Below are 21,580 nucleotides of genomic sequence, written 5' to 3'. Positions count from 1 at the left end.
TCTGGGTTGGGTACAGAGACACACCCAATGCTTTCCTCTTACAGGCTTTTTTTCTGTAAGACTGTAGCATTTCACTTTAAATGTGCATGTGGTTGTGTCTTGAAGTCTATACACCCCATGGTGGTTTGGCAGCCAAAGGGTTAATGAAGCAACTGTCTACTCTGTCAGAGCTGATTGGCAGCCCCACAGCAGCTGAGAGGCTAAGAGGGCAGGGGGGTGGCCAGAGAGACTGAAAAGGGATTTCTGCAGCAGACGGGTGAGAAGCTTCCAGAAAAATCCAACACTCCAGAGGCAGGACCAGAGGCTGGGGGAGCAGCAAGGGACTGAGGGGGGCTGGCTCTGGCTGTGCCGAACAAGGGTCCTGAGCCGGAACCCAGTGGAGAGGGCTGGAAATCCATCCCCTACCAACTCCAGCCAGGGGCTTTTGGAGGAAAGGGTCTTAAAGGCAGGAGACCTAGGGCTGATTAGTCCCCACTAGAGCCACAGCTTCTGACTCCGCACTATCCTAAAGGGAAAGGAGACTACTGAGGTCCTGGCCAGGAGGGCTCAGGTCACAACAAGGTCTTGACAAATGCAAAACTGGGTGTGGTGGCATAAAGGGTAATGGCACCAGGTTGGTGTACCCCCCTATCTTGCCACAAAAGGGGAGCTAGCAGACAAGACCCCTATATTACAGGTTGGTTCTATTGTGGTACATGCATTCTCCTTAATAAATATTTCTTAAAGTCCTCCAGGGAAATTGAAACTTGGAACATTAGAGATTTCATTGAAAAAAATAAAATTGGGGTTGGAGGGTTCAATTTATTTCCAGCTCAGTATTTCAACCATTGATATTTATACTTTCCAAACCTCACTTTCTTGGATATGGTGGGAAAAGAGGCACTCTCAACCTATTTATGCCCAAAGTTTACTGTGCTTTAAAAATACAAATCCCATTTACCATCCCTGATGAATATTACAATGATTTATTTGTATTACTGTAGCACCTAGCAGCCCTGGTCATAGATCAGAACCCCGGTGTGCTAAGCACTGGACAAACACAGAACAAACACATGGTTTCCTGCCCACCATCCAAGTTCATATATTGGGCCAAATCCTGAGATCTTTACTGCCTCAGTAAGGAATCAGCAACTACCCTAGTACCTAGGGAGATGCACATCATGTATGCAGTCTTGAAAAAAGACTCGAGTTTTTTTTAAAAGCAGACCAGCTATCTTCTGCAGCATCTTTGTACAAATACTGTACATAAATAGGCAAAAGTCTGCTCGCAGGTTCAATACAGTAATCAATGGATGAACTGCACTGAAGTTAGAAAAGTTATTGGTAAAACACAGGTGTAAGAAGGATCAGAAACTGTCTGTCCACCTTCACAGGTCTCAGATTTTTGGGGTCTTCTGTAATCTAGATCTAGCCACTTCCACACTCCTTATTAAAATGATGTATAACAGTTACCTTTATGTAAATACTACATAAGATTTACCTCCCTTTTAAGGGGGCCTACGCAGGTTGACCAGAATCTCAGTAACTTCTGACAATATATGTAGAGGGAAAAGAAGTCTCTGTCTCCAAGGGCTTTTTTTTTCTGGTTTGGAGTGGGTGCATGGATTGTGGGTCGTGAATCGGACCATAAATCTGACTGTCGCGATAGTAAAGGGTTCCCCTTAGCGATTAATTACGAAGGCAAGACAATGGGCCTGAGTCTGCCCTCATTGCACTTGAGTAACCGAGGGTCATCAAGTTTCAGTGTGGTAGCTGTGTTAGTCAGTATCAACAAAAAGCACAAGGAGTACTTGTGGCACCTTAGAGACTAACACATTTATTTGGGCATAAGCTTTCGTGGGCTAAAACCCACTTCATCCAATGCATGGAGTGGAAAATACAGTAGGAAGAGATAGATAGATATACAGAGAACATGAAAAGATGGGGGTTGCCATACCAACTCTAACGAGACAAATCAATTAAGGTGGGCTAATAGCAGCAGGAGGGAAAAAAAACTTTTATAGTGATAATCAGGATGGCCCATTTCAAACAGTTGACAAGAAGGTGTGAGTAATGGTAGGGGGAAAAATTAGCATGGGGAAATAGTTTTTACTTTGTGTAATGACCCATCCACTCCCAGTCTTTATTCAGGCCTAATCTGATGCATCCAGTTTGTAAATTAATTCCAGTTCTGCAGTTTCTCGTTGGAGTCTGTTTTTCAAGCTTTGTTGTTGAAGAATTACCATTTTTAGGTCTGCAATTGAGTGTCCAGGGAGGTTGAAGTGTTCTCCGACTGGTTTTTGAATGTTATAATTCTTGACGGCTGATTTGTGTCCGTTTATTCACAAGTATTACGTTGGTGGCCTGAGATCAGAATCAGCCCCAGTAGTTGTACAGTAATTTATGTCCTGGATCTCTCTTTCAGCTCAATTCTCGAAATTACTTTGAAATGTAGCTAGTATTTTGCCACAGTTTCTTTTAAAGGCAAAACTATTGTATTCATATAAATATTGCATCCCCACTAAGGTTCGTCTAGCTCTCCCAAAACACTCTAGCATGATCTTCAAACTGATTGCCCCTCTATCCCTGATCTCATCGGAATGACCTCCATTTGCAGTGTGGGGACTCATCTGAAATGAAATCTGACTTTGGCCCTGTAGGATACGTGTTGTATAATATCCCAGCTTCAGTCACAGCTCTAACTTTAGCAATTTGGCCACGTTCACCCTATTTATTTTTTTTGGAGGGGGGTGGGGTGAGGAGGATTTTGTTAGATCTGTTTGATGGAAGTTGGAATATGACCGAACAAGGATCTCGTTTGAAAAATCAATACTTTGCTCCGTGCACTACAGGGCTAAAAGTCATCTAGGGAAATCTGTGTAATTCGATTTTATTAGGTCTTGCGTTGCAGTGCAAAGAACGCAAAAAGCATAGTGTGGCCAGGAGTTCTCAATTTGTCTACTTTTGATCTTTCTGTTGTAATAACGTTTTTGGGCACCCATTCTCGCTCACATACACAGTACGCGCATTCTGCCTATGAAGATCAGTCGGCAGTGAAGCAGTGTCACTCACGGACAGAAAATATGATTTTCAGGGGAAGAGGGCCATAATTCATGGCAAGCCAGAAATCAGGGAGTTATGGACATGTGGCAATGTTTTAGGATACAAACAATATGTTTCACAGGAGCTAGGTTATGATAGATTGAATTTGTACCACAGGGGAATTCACTTAATATCCTGGGTGTGTAACTTCTAGCAAACTGTGCAAGCAGAGCAGTTCTGAAGTAATTTCTAGATCTCCAAGGCTGCATAGCTTTGAGACTGCATTAGAACATTTAGGGCCAAGTTCTGCCTACGTCCTGTCACCATGGCTCCAATTGCACATCTCAGGGCAGAATCTGGCCCTTGTAATTGATGTTATAATTGCTTTTTTGATAGTAGCCCATTTACTTTGGCAGTCTCTCACATGCTTCCTTTATCACAATTGAAATCAGACAGGCACTAGACCAACGTCGGAATGTAGAACGTCTCAGCATTATTTCAGTAAAGCCGTCATCGGAATAAACCAGGACTAAGCATAAATCAGAGCAGGGTGTTGGAAAATAATAGGCCCTGCTGTCTAGGAACAGAATCTCCCTTCAGCTGAAGGGTTCTGTGTGTCCCTGCCCGTACATGATAGAAGTATTTACGTGACCGTCTAGAAATCGGCTCCTGCTTCATCTGCAGGTCTCGGTATGCTCCAACCTCTGTAGGTGAGGGAAGTGCTCACTTCTCTCTGACATCCCATTTTTAGCCACAGGAGGGATACTGTGCATGTTGGCTGTGTTACCACTTCTAGCTGTGTACTTGGCAGCCGGGACTCCTCTCCCACTTGAAGCCATCCCCTGGGCCACCTCTGCTACAGGGCTCCTATGGAGCCCTGCCCTCACTCATAGGCGCCGACTCCGTGGTGCTCCGGGGCTGGAGCACCCATGGAAAAAAAATTGGTGGGTGCTCAGCACTCACCGGCAGCTCCCTGTGGCCCCCGCCCCCCTGCTCCAGCTCGCCTCCGCTCCTCCGCGAGCGTGCCGCCACATCCTCCCAGAGCTTGCGCCGCGAAACAGCTGATTCGCGAGGGAGGGGGAACGCGGTGCACTGGGGAAGAGGCGGGGCTGGGGCGGGGATTTGGGGAAGGGATCCAATAGGAGCAGGGTGGGGTGGAATTAGGGTAGGGACGTTGGGGCGGGGGTGAAGTCGGCGCGGGGAGCGCGGGCACGCACCAGTGCCGGAGAAAGTTGGCGCCTATGCCCTCACTTAAAACTGCCCTCCCCAACTACGCCCTTGAAGGAGGGCACCAGTCTAGACACCACCTGTTCTCCCCCAGGAGTGAGTTCTGGCGGGCCCCTGCTTGTTCAGGGTGTGAGTTTAGTTTCACCTTCCCTGGGCTTGTGTGGGTGAATCAAGTTCAACCTGTGCAGATTATACCAGGAAGACACATGGTGCAGATCATGCCGCTCGATGGGGACACCTCTCCTTCCTCCATCAGGCGCTGGTGCTTCTCTATGTCCTGGCAAGATGCCCCAGAAACTCCTTAGCTAGGTAGCAGCTCCTCTCACTCTTCCTAATTCAGATTCCGCAGCCTGGTGAGATCTTACCTCCGCACAGGAGGAGGGAGAGCTGCATTCCCCCAATCCTAGGAGCGTGGGCAGCAATCTTGCTTTTAGCAGAGCAGGAAGAGTTGCTTTCCCCTCCGGGCCTCATTCAGGCAATACTCCTATTGACGTCAGAGTTTTGCTGGAGTGAGGCCAGCAGGATCAAATCCTTCAAAATCAATAATTTGCAGCACACAGCACGAGAGAGAAGTGTTAAATATTTCTCTATTGCTCAGAAAATACAATTTGTTACCTCACAACAGCTACAACATACAATACTATTCATAGGTAAAATCACATTAACCTTGCGGATACCAAGGATCAGTTTCCAGAAGAAAATCTGTGACTGGAAGAGTGTCTTGTTGGTGAATTTAAAAGAGAGAAAAAAGAACCTTTCCTAGGTCAGGTGCTGTGCTCTGCTGATTCCGCCCCTGTTTTAACCTCATTAACAAGTTGAACAAGTGTGTTCCTCCTTGCCAAGTGCGCTAATGGTTGTTTTAAACCTTGCAGTCGGGAGTGGAAAATCATTTATCAGAAACCGTTAAATGCTGAGAATAATCCCCAAGAATATTATTGTACTAGAACATCGATTAGCAGAATTGATTGAAGCCATGCAGCTTTCACCTGAACATCGGAGGAGGAAACGATTGTTTTTAGCTGGAGCAGCAGCAGGGACTTTATAAAACCAATTGCTGACTTTCACTGATGCACAACTATTAATATTTAAACCACTTTGAAAGAATCTTTGCATTTGAAAGAGTCTTTGCAGGCCCAACCCTACTTGGCTTGAGAACAGAGGGAAAAGATTGGGCCCTAAAAGTGACAGGGTCTATGTGGGCCTAATACTTGTAGGCTATTATACAAAGAAATGAGTTTGCCGCCTTCACACAATGGCTAAACCCAGGGGGTGAGGTTAAGCTTTTTGAGGATTCTTTGCAGAGGGTGAAATCCTTTGTCAATTGATGCCAATGGCAAAACTCCCCCTGACTCGATAGGGCCAGGATGTCACCCAGAGTCACACATCATTGAGGGGCATAATTTACTTCCTTACTCCACAGAGCAGGTTGTGGGGCCTGTGACACTCCCAACACTGACACAAGAGTCTGAGGGTTAAAAACCAGGGTACAAACTCCAAATTGGTTGTGAGCTGTAAATTTAGATTTCACCAACCAACTTCAGCAAGTGCAAACTCCTCAGGCACTTTGACCGCCTTAACACGGCATCACAGACCGTCCCTGTGGGTACTCCCATCTGTCATGCCAGCGAGGAGAGCGTGTCTCTGTGATAAATGGTCCCTTATGCCAAGAATCATGGCAATATTCAGGTTTAGTCCTGGTCCCAAAGGACCAGTCACTTACGCCAGGTCAGTTTTGGTGTGAAACATAAAGCACAATGTTTGCAACCAATCCTATAGTAATCTATATGAAGGTTTATTAAATAGGAAAAGGAAATGAAAGAGTTATTTACAAGGCTTAAGCAAACGAATAGTCAGGTTTTAAAAATAATATAGGCTTCATTATTCAGCAAGCTCTGCTTTCCTTTAGAGCAATTCCCAGCTGGGGATCTCTTGTTTATGTCTAGAAACTCCTCCCGAGTTCAGGCAGCATGGAGATCCCTAGTTCCTTTTGGTTGGGGTTCTTATCCCTCTCCTGCCATGTGCTCTGAGCTACAAACTTTTAGTCTTTTTGTTGGGGGTTTCTCGGTCCAGATGTAGGGAGTTTCCAGTTGTAAGATCCAATCACAGCCCATTTGGTATTGATGGGTCTCCTCTTTCTGGAGGGTCTTACCAATTTCTGTAGAAGAGCTGCTCGTCACACTAAGTAACGTCCCTCTCCTGTATGGCGATTCATTGGTCACAGAGGCTCACAACACAACCACTCAAATATTACATTACGATTTGGAACACTGATATTATAAGTAAGATGAATAAATACAGCAACTCACAAGTATTCAATACAGCCTAAACATTAAATGCAGTCCTATAATTTGAATGCCTATTTTATCAATACTAACGCATGAGTGAGCCAGACCGATCCTAGCTATGTGTCTGTCAGTGTCCAGTTGAGAGGTGGTGATGTTGGCAGGCCAGGTGCCAGCTCATGCCAGCATCACAGGGCCTGCCTCCCCAACTCCCATGGATCCCTGGAAGCCAGGGCCATCCATATGGAGGCTGTGGGTCCTGGACCCTGGCTGCATGGATCTCAAGGTTCCCCCTTAAATATGACTATGTTCTTAGCACTCTTGAAACTGGACATTAATATGTCTTCACTGCAGAGTTAGCTTGGGCTCTTACTTAGGTGTTCTCCTAACCCTGTGTCTGGTCCACAGAAAACCCTCTCACCTGAGGTTGGTGGTTCATTAAACCCAACCTAGTTGGCGTGGCTGATGGTATAGGCTTGAGCTTGAGTGCGGCCTTCACATGGGCTGGTAACCTGCCCACTTTGCAGTGAGGCTAAATCACTCAAGTGCTGATAGTCCTCTAGTGCCCGGGACAGACAAGTTCTCCCACAATTTACTGGCAAAGAATCCTAGAGTGACTCAGCTTTCTGCAGCACAAAGAACCAGGGTATGTGCCCCTGCCAGTCCTAGCACCACACGGAGAGCAGGGTACAAATGAGGAGACAGTAATTCAGGTAAGGCTTTGCAGTATGGCTGCTCACTCCCAGGCCAGGCTAACCCAGGTGCTCAGACCCAGGTGCTGATCACCTAAGTTAATTCTTCAGTGAGGACATACTTTAAGCAGCAGAGACGCCCACCCATAGCATGGTGCCATGCAAGAGAAGAACACTGTGGTATTTCCAAAGCTCCACAACCAGGAGACCTGGATGATCTTTCAGGTTATCAGACAAAACACTAAATTTTTCTAATCAACTCTTTAGTGTTTATTTTTAATTGCTGTAGTAATGTTGGGCTCCAGATACTAAAGTTAGAGAAAGCTGAATAACAATGCAGAGTCTGGGAAGAATTTAATTTGTAGGTCTATTTCACTGAGGAATGACCTTACATGTGGAGTGAATCAGTGTTTGTAATTATAAAGTGAATAAGTGATAAGTATCAAATGAATTGTTTCAGAACTCCCTTTGTTGACTTTATTCCATGATTAGGAGCAGTTGCTGTGTGACCTTGAATATGGTGAAATAACTCATGCTAAACGCATTGCTACAAAGTTGGCATTTTGGCAGGACTTTGATGTAGGTCATTTTATTACCAGGCTGAATCAAACTACAAACTGATCTCATACTCATGCCAAGAATGCTAATAATAAACTGATCAATGAGGTGCTGGATTGTTCAAGAGAAGGTGATCGGGGAGGAAAATGCAGACATAAAATCACTGGAATTCCAAGGGTTGAAGTGTCAGCCTTTGTGCTGGGAGGGATTATATTACTTGCATTAGTGCAAGTTTTCTTCATTCCAGGGCGTTCTAGCTGTGTGTCAAACAGGACAGTGTCAGAACGCACGCACTCATCTTTATTTTTCTTGACCTTTCTGTGCAAGTGATTTTTATAGTTCCATTAACTAGTAAGATCATTTGAAAACCACTGTACAAAGTTTATTATGAAGAATGCCTTGGGGCCTATTGTATCTTATAATGTGGAATGTTAATAGAATGAAAAATTAAATTAAACTCTAAAGATTATAGCAAGACAAGACTTCCCATTTTATATGGGAGAATTTGAAATTTTTACTTGCAATGGTGATATTTTGGAGTAATGCCCTACTCTGACCTTTTATATGGATGCTATAGATCTGATTCAGATCAAAGACAATAACAGCATTCCAAATTATACCTATCCTAGAATAAATTGGCTTATGTCAAACTAGCCTTCCACTTAAGGCAGGGGCTTTCTGTACCTTTTACACACAGGGCCAGTCAGCAGTAATTCCATTTCTTTAAATGGCTTTACTTCAGTAAATTTAGAACTGGGGCTCTGCCTATTCATTTAGTACGTTCTGTTCTGTCTTGGGCAGGTCCTTGTGTAAAAAGACAAATTGGGTCAAACCAACTCAGAAAGTTGGTGGCCTCCAAAAGGGAAAGCTAGGGACTGAGTTGTGGGGTAGTATGAGTAGAGTCCTGCAAACCTGCAGATATCTGCTTTATGTCCGTGGAATGAGATGTGGATATCCACGGACCATGTTTGCGTAACATGGATTGGAAGCGGATACAAATTGTGCGGGTGTCTAGGCATGAGTCTCAGTGGAATTTTTGTTTTCATTTCTCTTGGACTTCCAACAAAGGCTAAGATGTGCCTAACTTTACCAGCTAGTGGGATGGGATGTTCACCGATGGAAAAAGCAGATTTTTCCCATTATGTTTTCATGTCAAATTTTTTTTTGTTATAGTGAAAAACTTATCTTTCACATTTCACAGAATGGTGAAAATAAGACTTTTTGTGCAGCTCTTATGCAGGATGCAAGGTTCTTTTGTGCTGTGTAACAGTAGACCTCTATTTAAGGGCTGTAATGTTTCACTTTCTCTACCTAGTAGACATCTGTTTGAGGCATAAAATATGCTACAATATGCTTCTATGTCTGTTGCCATTTAAGCTTAAATAATAGACCAGTAACACACTGAAAATGCCAGTCAGTTTCACAAACTGCTTAGGAGACAGAAATCCTGGTGAGGGAGGGAACAGAAATGTCTCCTGGTCAGCCTTCTGCCTCACAATGTATGCTTTAGCCGGGAGCTAAAATAATTACCCACTTTAAAAAAAAAAAAAAAAAAAAAGTGCTGCACAGTTTTATAGAAAGAAGATGATCTGCTGTTTAAAATATACGTAAAGGGAACAGGAAGCTCTTGGACTCTTTCGGTCTAGATTCTCTCCTGTACACCAATGTAAATCATGAGGGGGGGGGTCTCTCGAAGTCAAAGGACTAATACTGGTGTCAGTGAGAACAGAATCAGCTTCTAGGCTACTGACCCTGCCAGCAGGTAGGGGATCTTGGGGGACAACTATTGCACTGGTGGGGTGTAAAATAAACTTTATTAAGAAAATGTAAAAACAGGGAAAATTTAATAGTGAGGGGTATGGGGTTTGTTAAGGTAGACAATTGGGGAGGGGTTTCTTTTAGTAAATAGGATGGGAGGTTTCAAGAGTGGGGTACAATACAGTGGGTAACCAATTAACAGTGAAATATAAATGGAACCAGTAGCTAACAGTTTCTATGTAAAGGGTGTGTCACAGCAGCATATAACCAACTAACAGTTATGGGTAAAATGTGTTAAATAACCAACAACTCTAGGTAAAAATGTTTCACAGTGGTGTAAATGTAAAATGTGAGGGGTGTTAGAAAGGAAAAGGGTAACCAATGGGGTTTTATGCTAGACTTCAGTAATACAGTTGAGGTTTGGCAGCAGTAGGAGCAGGGTGAGCACGTGGGGGAAGGGATTGAGAGAGAGAGAGAGCAGACAGGCTGCAAGTTTAAACAGCAGAGAGACAATTATACAGAACACAGCAAAATCTTATCTATGATTTAATTTAACCAAGACTACACAAATTAGCAAGTAACAAAACACAATGCAACAATTCTTTAAGCCTAACTTACAGAGTACAATGCAAGCAATTTTCTAAACCCAACTTAACCACAACTATGCAAAATGAAATTACAATTTATCTAGACTAAAGGCTAAATCTAACTTAATGGGTGCACCTTATACTAGGGGTATTTCCAGAGGGCAGAGTGGTGTGTGCCCAGGATACAACTTCAAGGGGGGTGGGGGTTGTTTAACTAGTGGTGGCTGCAAGCAGGCTTATTTCTAGCAGCAAAGACGCTGCGGAGCTAGAAGCAGATTACAGATACAGACCAAGGAGTTAGCTTGGGTCTGCCTGCTGGGGAAAGGAAGCCAGCAGCTAGAACAAGGGGAGTGTGCAAGAGGTTTTTCCTTACCAATCCCCAAAGCAGCAGCAGGAACAGCAGTTTCAGCATCAGAGGACGCAGAGAGGGCTCGATTCGCTTACAATAATCAGGAGATCTCTAGGCACAAATTCGTTGTTCGTGGGAGGGGAGTATGCTCAAAAACAAACGAGAGCGGGGAGAGGGCCCCCCAAAGATCCCTAGCTGATCAGACCAGGTGGCAAAGCAAGGTCCTTCTCTGGGGGTCTGATCAGAAAAGGTCTGGTTTTAAGGGCAAACTCAGGCAGTTTCCCGCCAGTAACTTTGATTAGTTCCCCTTAATCCAGGGGAGGAGAGAAGGCAGGGAAACTGCAGGTAGGCACAGGACCTGTCTGGGCAAGCTCTGAGTGACAGGTATGACTCATATGCTTAGCTATGTGGCCACTTGAGGTCTCGCATACCTGGGCAGAGCACCCTACACCGAGCTGGGTCTGAACAAAAAGGCCAGACAAAGGAGCGAAAAGCCCCCACCTCCCTGAGCAAAGCAATGGCTCCAGTCAGTCTGCACAAGCCATTTCCATGAGCAGGGCCAGGCTGTGACTTTGGTCAGTTCCATGGCCGGGGGCCACTCAGAATCCAGCAGGGGGACAGCTGTGACAGACTGCAACAACTACGCATGGCATGTGCAAATGCTGTTCAAAGTACTCTCCACAGCTCTTCCAACATATTGAGCCTTTATATTGCCCTGTAACTCCACTGCTGGTCCATACTCGATCTCCTCCTGCGTGTAGATTACCAACGGTCCTGAAATGTCTTTGCTGAACTGTGTGGTGGCTCACATTTCTGTATGAATGATCTCCATTTCTCGCTTGCCCTGGCATGGATTTGATCCCATGCTTACAGACCAGAAGAATGCATACCTGTCTTTGGAAACCCTTATGGAAATAAAATAAATGCACAAAATAGGGTAGGATAATTAGAGCCTAGAGTATTAGTGATCAATATTTCATACTCCCTGCAATGGTGTCCAAACAAAAGATATGAAATATGAATGAATTACAGTTTTGACACACACAGAACCCACAAAGGACAGAAGCTAATAGAGAGAAATCCTGCAGTCTTTACAGTCAGGCAAAATTCCCATTTATGTTAATGCAGGATTTGACTGGCTGAGGTCTATACATTTTGTCCTATAGTTAGGATTATAGGAAAACCACTTACGAGTTGGAGCTGGAGAAACTGTTACTTGTGAAATCCGAACAGTGTCCCTAATGATCCAAACCCAGAATTTTCAGAGGAATGGCCACCTAGGGTTTAATACCAACTTGTGCTGAAACATGGCTGTAGAGTTCCTAGCTGGTATTCAGAACAGACTGCCAAATAAGAGAGCCCTTTCGGACACATGCCTAATTTGTGGGGATCCTAGGTAGTGATCACAGAGTGATTTCCCCCCAAAGCACCTGGCATTAGAAGACAGGATACTGGGCTAGATGGACCATTGGTCTGACCCAGTATGGCCGTTCTTATGGTCACATGATGGCTGTTCACTGGCTAATGTGAAAAGAATTTGGTGATCACAGCGAGTATCCCAAAAAGATACTTTCAGAGTCAGCCCTCATAATGGCCTTGTTTTAAAAACCACTAAGCTCTGGACATTTTAGTTATGGAAAACCTGATGCCCTTGAAAAGACAGGGGTACAACTGTAGCACTATGTGTAAAATTATTTCTTTTCCTCAGTCTATTTTGACAAATCTGTTTTGGATCTTAATACATCTTAACACCGAGTTCTTTCTTTCCTTATGAGCTGTAACACTTGTCTGATTGTGTTATAAGAAGCTGGCATTCTCGAATTACAATCATAAGGGTCAATTTGGTAAAGGTTTTATTTATTATGAAATAATAATTGCTACACAAAGTAATTACTGGTGTCAGGGTTTTTTTCATTACAAAAAGTCAGATTGGGATATGAGATTTTTAATGTCTAACAAGAGAGACCTATATGGTTACTTTAATAATCTAGTATTAATTAAAATCTGCAAGTAGCGCTTTTGTTTTTTTAAAAGAAAATATTGACCTTTATGATGCAATTTAAGTGTTCTGCTTACCAATCATTTCCCACATTTGACAATACCGTGTGACGTTTCTCCTTCACAGCTCTCTGCACAGAAGAGTGTGTGCATGGAAGATGTATATCTCCAGATACCTGTCATTGTGAACCAGGCTGGGGAGGCGTTGACTGCTCCAGTGGTGAGTAGAGGCCCAGTAAAAAATATGGGTATATTAAAGACACACACTGTTTTTAAAAACAACAAGTCTGAATTAAATCGGTGGCTTAGGACACGGTTACTTTAAATAGAAAATGAGAAACATCAGTTTGATTATTTTGCAACAGTTAATTAATTTGGGGAATCACTCCTGCCCTGCTAATAAAGAGGTGATGGCTTTAATTTTCTTTGTTCTTGTCTTTATAAAGCTTTATTCAAGGCAGCGGAGGATATTTTTAAACTCTTATTTCCTGTTAGTCAAACATTAATGATAGATGCTCATACAAGACTGTCTCTGAAGTGAAATTGCTTTGCCTCGTGTTTTAGCCATGCCAAAGTCTTCATCAAAACACTTCCTGGAAATGAAATCCTGGACCTGTGGAAGCCAATGGGAGTTTTGCCATTGCCTTCAATAGAGCTAAGATTTCACCTCCTGATTCTAAGCTTGCGCACTTGTCCTTTATCCAAAATGCAGGAATGGATGATGGTAGCTGGTGGGTGTTGTGCTCATTTTAGATATTTTCATTAGAAGATTCATTTATACTTTAGGGCTCAAGAGTCGTTCAGTTGGAGAAGTTGCATATGTCAGAGCTATTCTTAGTAAAAATAGGTTTCTGCCCACGTGATTAGTTCATGCTAGAATGAAACGGCTAGTGTTATTTCCAGAGTAAACATTGGAGAGTTATGCAACGTAGGCTCCAGCCATTATTGGCATAATGGGAATAAGTTCACATGAAGGCTCTTTGTGTGGCAGGCAACTACATAAAGCTGCATCATTCTAGAAAGATGCTGCAAGTCACGGACTGAATGGTCATGTTTCCTCCCACCGCTTTCCCAAATTGATTGGAAGCTGGAAAAAGACACATTCTTACCAACCATCAAGACAATAGACAAAGTAACTGTAGAAAGAGACAGGTTAGCGATATTGACAGGCTCAAAGGGCAGTAGCAGTTAAATATCCCCCCGGGGTAAAAACAGTTCCTGAGATTTTACCGTGTTGCCTGAAGCCAACGCGATGGAACTTTGGCCAAGGACATCATGAATGTTCTGTGTTCAGCTCTCGCAGGGTCTTCAATTGAGGGAGCAGAGGCAGTTGTGGGATGGAGAGAGTAGGAAGTTCATGAGGACGTAAAGATTCACTCTGTTTAGGGGATGGGAGGGCCTCTAAGGCTTCTCCGCCGGGGAAAAGAATCAGAAAGGCAGCATAAAATATTGAAATAGCTATTTCGAGTAACTTTTTTTTTTTTTTAAAGCCCTTGGGAAAAAACTCCTTCAATTATGAAATATTGCCCAGAATCTCAAGAACGAATTCTACCCTTTGGTTATTTTTAAAAAATAATGCTTTTGCCCCCAGTCATTCAGTATTTGTGCCGTATATAGATAAGCACTTCACTTATGGTTGTAGAGATGTTAAATAACAAACCTGGGAGGGGAAAAAACCTTGTGATAAAGTACATACAGAGTAATAAAAGCTCCATTCTGTGTAATAACAAACAGTAAAGGATGAGATGTCAACATGGAGATGGGTCTCATGGACTAAAACTGCCCAGTGCCTTTTATTAAATTGTACTAATCTTGCAAGCGAAGATAAAAAGAAAAAGGGGTTTTTCCTATATTGAATATTTAGCTTTTTAAAGTAATTAGGAATATTAAAGCACTGACAATGATTGAGATAGAAACATTATTCATAACTTTTATTTCCGCACTGGGCAGCGATCCAGTATATTTCATTTATGAGATTTCAGCTGCGAAGAGAGGCGAGTTAGCCAATTCTTAAATTAAATATGCCCTGTTAACTTTTATAAATGATATTCCCAGGATTAGCCTCAAAATTTAAGCTTTCATTTTATTAATAGAATTACTGTATTCACTGGACTATAGTGTCCATTGTGTCTCATACCATTTATAATATGTAGTGCAACAAGCATTCTTGTCTTAAAGCCGATTCAACAAGCACTTATGCTACCAAGCGTAGTGCTTATTACTGTGAATGGTCCCATGGACATCAGTTATTACTGACGTCCATGGAGCTCCTCGCAGTACAAAGTGTTGTGCTTGGTGGTTAGTGATTCGAAGACTGGACCCTTAATCCTAAGGGGCTTTGATTTTGTTTAGATTAACACGTACACAATAGATTTTGATTCTATATAGTACACAAAGAATCCAAAAGAGCTTTTGTTATGAGTTATGTGCTGGTAATTTAGAGCTGGTCAAATGCTGGTGCCTCAAGAAGCTTTCTGAGGATGGAATTAATTTCTGGTGAGCTGAGAGAGAGAGTTAGTGAGACTGAGCCTGACCCAGAATAGCCAATAGTCTGGTTGTTATAGTCCTCACCTTGGTTGTGGGAGAACCAGGTTCAAATCCCTATTCTGAATAAGGTAGAGCAGCAACTTGAACCCTATTTGGCTGTTCTGGGATGGGTCTCTCTCCATCTTTCCTGTTGGAGCTTGTGATCTCCTACTGGTTGTCTCTGGGAATTAGCTCAGTCCAGTGGAGCGCCCTCTCCAGGTGGTGTCCCGTCTGTCGTCTCGCCCTTGGTTGGTGTCTGAGCCCGCGTCGCTCACTAGCTCGCAGCGTCCTCTTCAGGACCACTGCCCTCCGGCAGTGCCCCTTAGTCCATCCACACCCCCTTCTAAGGGGTGTGTGATCAGCAGTCTTCCTATGCCCCAGCCACCATGTCCAACCACACCCCCAAAGTCTAATCCCTCTTGTCAGGGATCTGGCATAGTCTATGATGGCCGCTCCCCACAGCTGATGGCTGGATGTACTGCAAGGGGGGAAGGGGGGGATCCAGGCCTGCCCTCTACTTGGGTCCTGGCCCAGGGACCTTCTGGCAGCAGCCTCACTGTCCTCCTTCTCTCCCCTCGTCTGTCCACTTCCCTGGGCCACTTCCCCTTCAGCCCCTTGCACCTGCTAGGCCCTTCCCTTCAGGGCCTGCAGCCTGGTAGGCTACAGGCTAGAGCTCCATTCTGCTCCCTGAGCCTGGCCAGCACTGCGCTGTCCATGGTGCTAGTCTCTCAGCCCTGGAGACAGACCTTCCTCTGTTAAAGGTCTGGGACAGACTGACTGCTCTCTTCCTGGGCAGCCTTTATATAAGGCCAAGCTGAACCCTGATTGGCTGTCTCCAATCTTGGCTCCGATTGGCTCCCAACAAGCCCTTTTCTAATTGGCGGCCCGTCTGTGCAGGCACACTGGCCTGCTGCAGCCTACACTCTCAGGGAGTGGGGCAGCCGCCCCACTGCAGAGCTGTACCACTTTTATATAAAAAAAAATATTTAGTATGGCAGGGACTTGAACCTGAGTGTCCCCCTTCCCAGGTGAGTGCCCTGGCTACTAGTCTACTGAGGGAGGTGGGGGTCTCTTGATTTTGTCCTGATGCTGAATGGGAACATTTTTGACATCTTGAAAATATTTGTGGGATGGGACAGTGAGCGTAGCTCTGCTGGTATCTTTGTGGGCAAAGACAGTGGCCATTACGCTCTCAGCGCTGGATGTCTTAACTGTTTTAGTGGCAGAGGGATTGCAGAGCAGATTACTTGAGTCGCCACCTACTTTCTGGGATCTTTTAACTGCTTCCTGGGCAATCTCATTTTAGGGTTAGAATCTATTCAGTACTGAGCACACTCCACTCCCATTTACTTCAGTGGGAGTTGAGGCCGCTCAACCTCTTGCAGGAGAAACGACGCTTCCTAGGTGTGGATCCTAGCACCTCCCCAAAACCAAATGCTGCACTATGGGTGAAATTCACCCCTATGCTCAATGGTGCCATTTAAATCCTCAACATTGGACTGAAGCGGGACTTAGGTGGTGCATGGGCTTTCTGTTGGCCCTACACATGGGTGAATTTCACTCTGCCAGGAAGGATTATGAGTCGAGGTGCTGACACTGAGCACAAAGCTATGATTTTTTTTACTCATAGGCAAGACTCTCACATTAAATTTAGATCATTACCGCTAGCCGTGTCAGTTGACTGGAATAGATACCGTTAATGTTTTTTAAATAGTTGCATCCATGGCTGTAATTACTCAGGCAGCTGCAGACGTTCACGCTGATAACTCGTCTGGTAGGACGACATTCAAGTTACAATTCTCTGCAACTTCCCCATGACGGATCATATTGCGTGTTCGAGTTCAACTGCTGCCAAGGTTAAAATAACTTTGGATGAATTGCTAAACAATTCCAACCTTCCCTCCCCCAAACCCTGTGCCATATTCAGCTCTGCATGCTTCTATACCTGTTTTACTGCATGCTGTCGGACATCTGTTGATGCCTGCAGGCCTAGCCTTGATTTCATACTATAAAGCTGCAATATATTACGGCGCGATTACCATAACAATAAAAAGGGGAGTAATGAGGTATTAACTCAAGAAACTGTTGAATAAAATGTTTTTCAAGGTCTTGATGATGCTAAAAGAGAGAATTTTCATTCATTAAAAGAAAAATCATTTTAAAACATCACTCTTGCCCCCTTTCTTAAACTTGCTTTCTGAAGCCTGCTCATTTTGGCCGTGCAATCTGCAATGGTTTTTCAGATGCAAAGGAAGACAGCAAATGCTCCATGTGAACTTTCCTGATCACCTGTTCAATTATTTCAAAGCAATTAACTTCAAACAGCATGACATAGTGGCTTGGATTTCTAGTAGGAAAGTGATTTGGTATTGGAGGCTTACCTGTCTTCACCGTTCTGAATAATAGCCTTCCCAATTTGCGAGCATTTAGGCCCTGATCCTGCCAAGTACTTAAGCACATCCTTAACTTTAAGCAGGTGAGTGACAATGGAACTGTTTATGGGCTTAAAGTTAAGCATGTGCTTAAGTGCTTTGATGAATCAGGCCTTGAGGACCTAATCCAAAGCCCATTGAAGTCAGTGGCAAGACGCCTGTTGAATTGAACAGGCTTTGGGTCAGGCCCTTATAAAAGTAAGACTTTTCTTTTATTAAAATACTGTGACTCATCAGGCCAGACTGTTGAAAGGAATTAATGGGGTGGGTATTTTTCATTTTGGGGAACATTAACTTGCGGCCCACCCCCCCCTTCCTCCCAGCAGTGGGATTCATGTGCATGCGTGAAGAAACTGACAGGCTAACTGGGGATGGGCGTGAGGCACACAGTTGAGATTGTGAGCTGACTTTCCTGAGAGTTTGGGTGCCAGGATCAGGGAATTTAACTCTAAGGGAGCAGGTAATAAATGAGATTTTCAGGATGTTTTACTGTATCAGTTTGGGCAGCAAATATAGGACTCACCCAAATAGTTAATTTAGGGAGTGTTTGCATATTACTGCCACAGGGCAGTGGGGGAATGCATCCTTCATATCACCTCGTTTGAGAGACCGAGATTCTAACAGTCCTGACTTGTAACAGGTTGGTCAGCAATATATACAGGTAGTTTAGTTTTCATCAGAATTTTTTTATACAAACCGTCATTAGAGAGAGAACCTATTTCATCTTTATCTCTGTGTCAAAAAATAGCGAAGGTCATAACAACAGGCAAGTATAACATCTCAGCAAGATCACTTTTAAGGGTATAGCCCTGGAGCAGCTGGAATGCTTCAGTTCTGAGATTCGTGATGAATGAGAATGGTAGCTGGTTTGCTAAACCTGAAGGTGGTTTGCTTGACTAACCATGAAAACAGTGGTAAAAATCAGAGGAGGAAAATGGAATATTTTAAAATGAGTCTGACATTTTCCAGGCTTGATTTTTTTTTGGGGGGGGGCTCAAATGTTCATAAAAAGCTTTGGACAGTTTCTGGGTGGACAATAAAAGCTCTAGGGAACCACTACTGATTTGTGAGTACAGGTCAAACTCAAATCAAGGCAGATTTCAAGGACTGAGTCAAAAGTTCAGCACAGTTCTATCCTCAGCTTTTTAAAGCAAGTGGGGATGTCTGGTGGAATAAGTGGTTGTGACCTGGGCCACTCACATGACCTGGACTTTAAGGGGCGCATCCTCAGCTAATGAAAATTGTCATAACTCCATTGAAGTCAGTTACATCAGTCGAGGATCTGTCCCTGAAGATAAACACACTTCCACAAAGGAATTTAGAAATTTCTTTTCATCTGAAGAAAATTTAAAATTGGCCCAAATAAAAACAGTTCTTGGGGGAGCGCCAGTTGTGGGCTCACATGGAAGATACCTGCCTATCTGTGCTTGCTGCTTTGTAGTCCAATAACATTGTCATTCCTTACTCCTGTTGGACTGAAGAATCTCTCTTTTACGGGAGGAGCACCTGATGAAATCTATTGATTATATGCTAGCCACAAAGAGCTCTGAAATCCAGTTCCTGTGCCCTTCAACATGTTCATTTTCTCCACCTAACTTGATTTAATAAAAGACTCTGAGAGTCTAAACCAGGAGTGGGCAAAATATGGCCCGTGGGCCGGATCCGGTCCGTCTAACATTTCTGTCCGGCCCACCAGGCTCTTTGGCTGCCCCTTCGCGATCTCTGGGCCACTAAAAGTCTTTCAAATCTTGGTCAAGTCTTGAGTGAAGTTGGGACTGATTTATACATGTGTGGAGTTTGCAGTTTTAACATGGTCTTCAGTGCAACCAGGTCCAACTTTGACTGTGTTTTATTTTAGTTTGAATTGAAAATTAAATGTGAGGATTGCATCATGCAAATGGACGCAAATGCACGTGGATCAGAACAGAAGCTAATGCTCAAATGAAGCCCTGCTAAACAAAAACCCACTGAAGAGCCTTCTTGGCCAACCTTTATAGGCAAAGGAGCTTCCTGTAGTAATTAAAGAGCAGAATTGATTTTTGTCTTTTTCAATCCCAACAATCTGCTCTTTCCTTAAAAGTACTTTTAAAAACACCCCAGTCCATCCAACCGCTGCCAAACTAGTGTAATCACACCAAGGTTAACAGCTTGTGTTTATGTTTTTCCTCTGCTGGATGTTGGGCCCACGCAAATGGGCCCATGTGCCCATTTTGTGTGTGTGTGTATGTGTGTGTGCGTGTGTGTGTTTTACAGTGTCTCACTGCCAGCATAGGCCCAGCCTACGCAGGGCTCTCTGGGTCCAGAGAAGTGAAGATGTAAACACAAGCTGCTTTTTAGTGCGGACAAGAGCACGTAGGGATATTCCTGTAGGGTTTTAAACTTTGGCTGAATCAAACTGGCCTGATCTATCGTTTCTCCTTCCATGCCGCTCATGGAATTCTTTTTCCTGCTGGTAGGTATTAAAATCTGCCTAATAGATTTTTCTCACTGTTAGTGGCTGGGGAATATTCTCCACTTTGCAACCTCTGTAACAGAGCCAAGTAAGAAACGCCAAAATCTTTGTCATGTTCAGGGCAAGATGCGAAGCTCGTCTTTTGGTGTAGCCTTTCCCAGAGCCAATAGAAGACGGTAGCTGCTTGTGGTTTAAAAAAAATGAGTAGGATAAAGCATTTAAGAATGTTTTTGACAGAACTGGCTGTGCACCTTTATATGACTCGCACGCTAGAAATGTGTCCATCTAGCCTGGTACCAACTGCTTTGGAGAGAGGCACAATTCACATTCCCTGTGCACTCTGCCTTTTCACACCAAACGATGCTAGTCTTTGCATTCTTCCAGCTGCCAGAGGACTTTCTTCTGAGCCCTGCTCCTTAAATCAGCTATTGGCATCTGTGATCAAGGGCGTGGCAAGAAGTTTTCTCCTAGCAACAGCAACCTTCCTTTGAGACGTCCCTCTTTGCTTTTGAAGGGTAGGTGCTTTTGAAGGGTAGTTGATGGACCTGACCCCTCTTGTCGGGCTCTGGAGGGGACTTCCTTGGATCCTAGCTCCCTTTGTTAGGGTCCGATCTAGCAATGTGCTTAAACATGTGCATAGTCCCATTAAAGTTGGTAATGGAACTGCTTGAGTGCTCCAAGTTAGGCATTTGCTTAAGTCCCTTGCTGAATCACAGCCTAAGGAGCTAAGATGGGGCACCATAATGATGACCCCCCGCCCTTACTGCTGAACAATGCAAGGCAGTTCCTCCAGTGATTGACTAGCACTCCCAGGTCGTGCCAATCCAGAGAGGCTGGAGCTTGACTCCAAATATCCTGCATGGCAGAGCACAGCCAGCAGGTCAGTGAGCTGAACCTACTCGTTCATTTTAAAGAGTGATGTTATTCTAACTTAACAGCAACTGAAGTTGTGGGTAGGGGGTGGGAAGGCAGGTTGCTTACCAGGCCTACCGTTGTATAATTAATAAAGATTTCAAAACTGTAATATATTATTGGAATAATTCAATGCAATTATCTTAAGGTTACAAGAGTCGCTGCTTTTATGGAAGCAACCAGTTATTTCCATGTTTGGCTCCTTTGGTTAAGGAGGTGAGCTGGTAATGGGTTATGCGCTGAAGTGAATATTCGTGTATAATTTAGATAATCTTCTGGCAGTGGACTCCTGGTCTATTAAAATCCTCTTTCTATTTGTATCCCGTCAGAGTGGCACCTGCTGGAACAGCTTTATGGTAACAGCTTGTACTGTCCACATGTCCTGGTGCCATGCCACCTTGTCAGCTCTCTCACGTGTTGAGGGGGGGAGTATGGGTCATGAGTAAGTTGGGAGACCTCCAAGGAACATCTTGGTGCGTCAGGAAATACTGTGGTGACTCCGAAGGTCCCGCTGCCCCTTCACAGTTAATATGGAAGCAAGGCCTCAGAATTGCACTAGAAGTTGTTGTGCTTCTGGAGGTGTTGGATGGGAAAGTCAAACTCGCCGAGGGGATTTAAATGCCCAATTCCCCTTTTATTTCTAATGGGAACTGGGTGTCTGAATTACACAGGTGACTTTGGACATCTTGGCCGCTCTCTTTTTGGTAAGACGTAAATCAGAGACCCTGAGCTGTGGCTAACTTGCAAAATACACCTCTACCCCGATATAACATGAGTTCGGATATA

At 44.0% G+C, this 21,580-nt stretch overlaps 1 protein-coding gene across 1 annotated transcript in view; it reads left to right on the top strand.

Moving 5' to 3' along the window:
- MEGF11 (multiple EGF like domains 11) overlaps window positions 1–21,580 on the top strand; it is a 256,860-nt gene that overhangs the window by 21,784 nt on the left and 213,496 nt on the right. Inside the window, exon 5 of the mRNA XM_034784777.1 lies at window positions 12,600–12,692. Coding sequence (XP_034640668.1) covers window positions 12,600–12,692 — 93 coding nt within the window. The remainder of the gene's footprint in view (window positions 1–12,599; window positions 12,693–21,580) is intronic.

Source organism: Trachemys scripta, chromosome 10 (assembly GCF_013100865.1).
Source record: "Trachemys scripta elegans isolate TJP31775 chromosome 10, CAS_Tse_1.0, whole genome shotgun sequence".
In the NCBI taxonomy this organism is placed as follows: Eukaryota; Metazoa; Chordata; order Testudines; family Emydidae; genus Trachemys; species Trachemys scripta.
The sequence above is the reverse complement of the archived record's forward strand: the minus strand, read 5'-3'. Positions and strand labels throughout refer to the sequence as shown.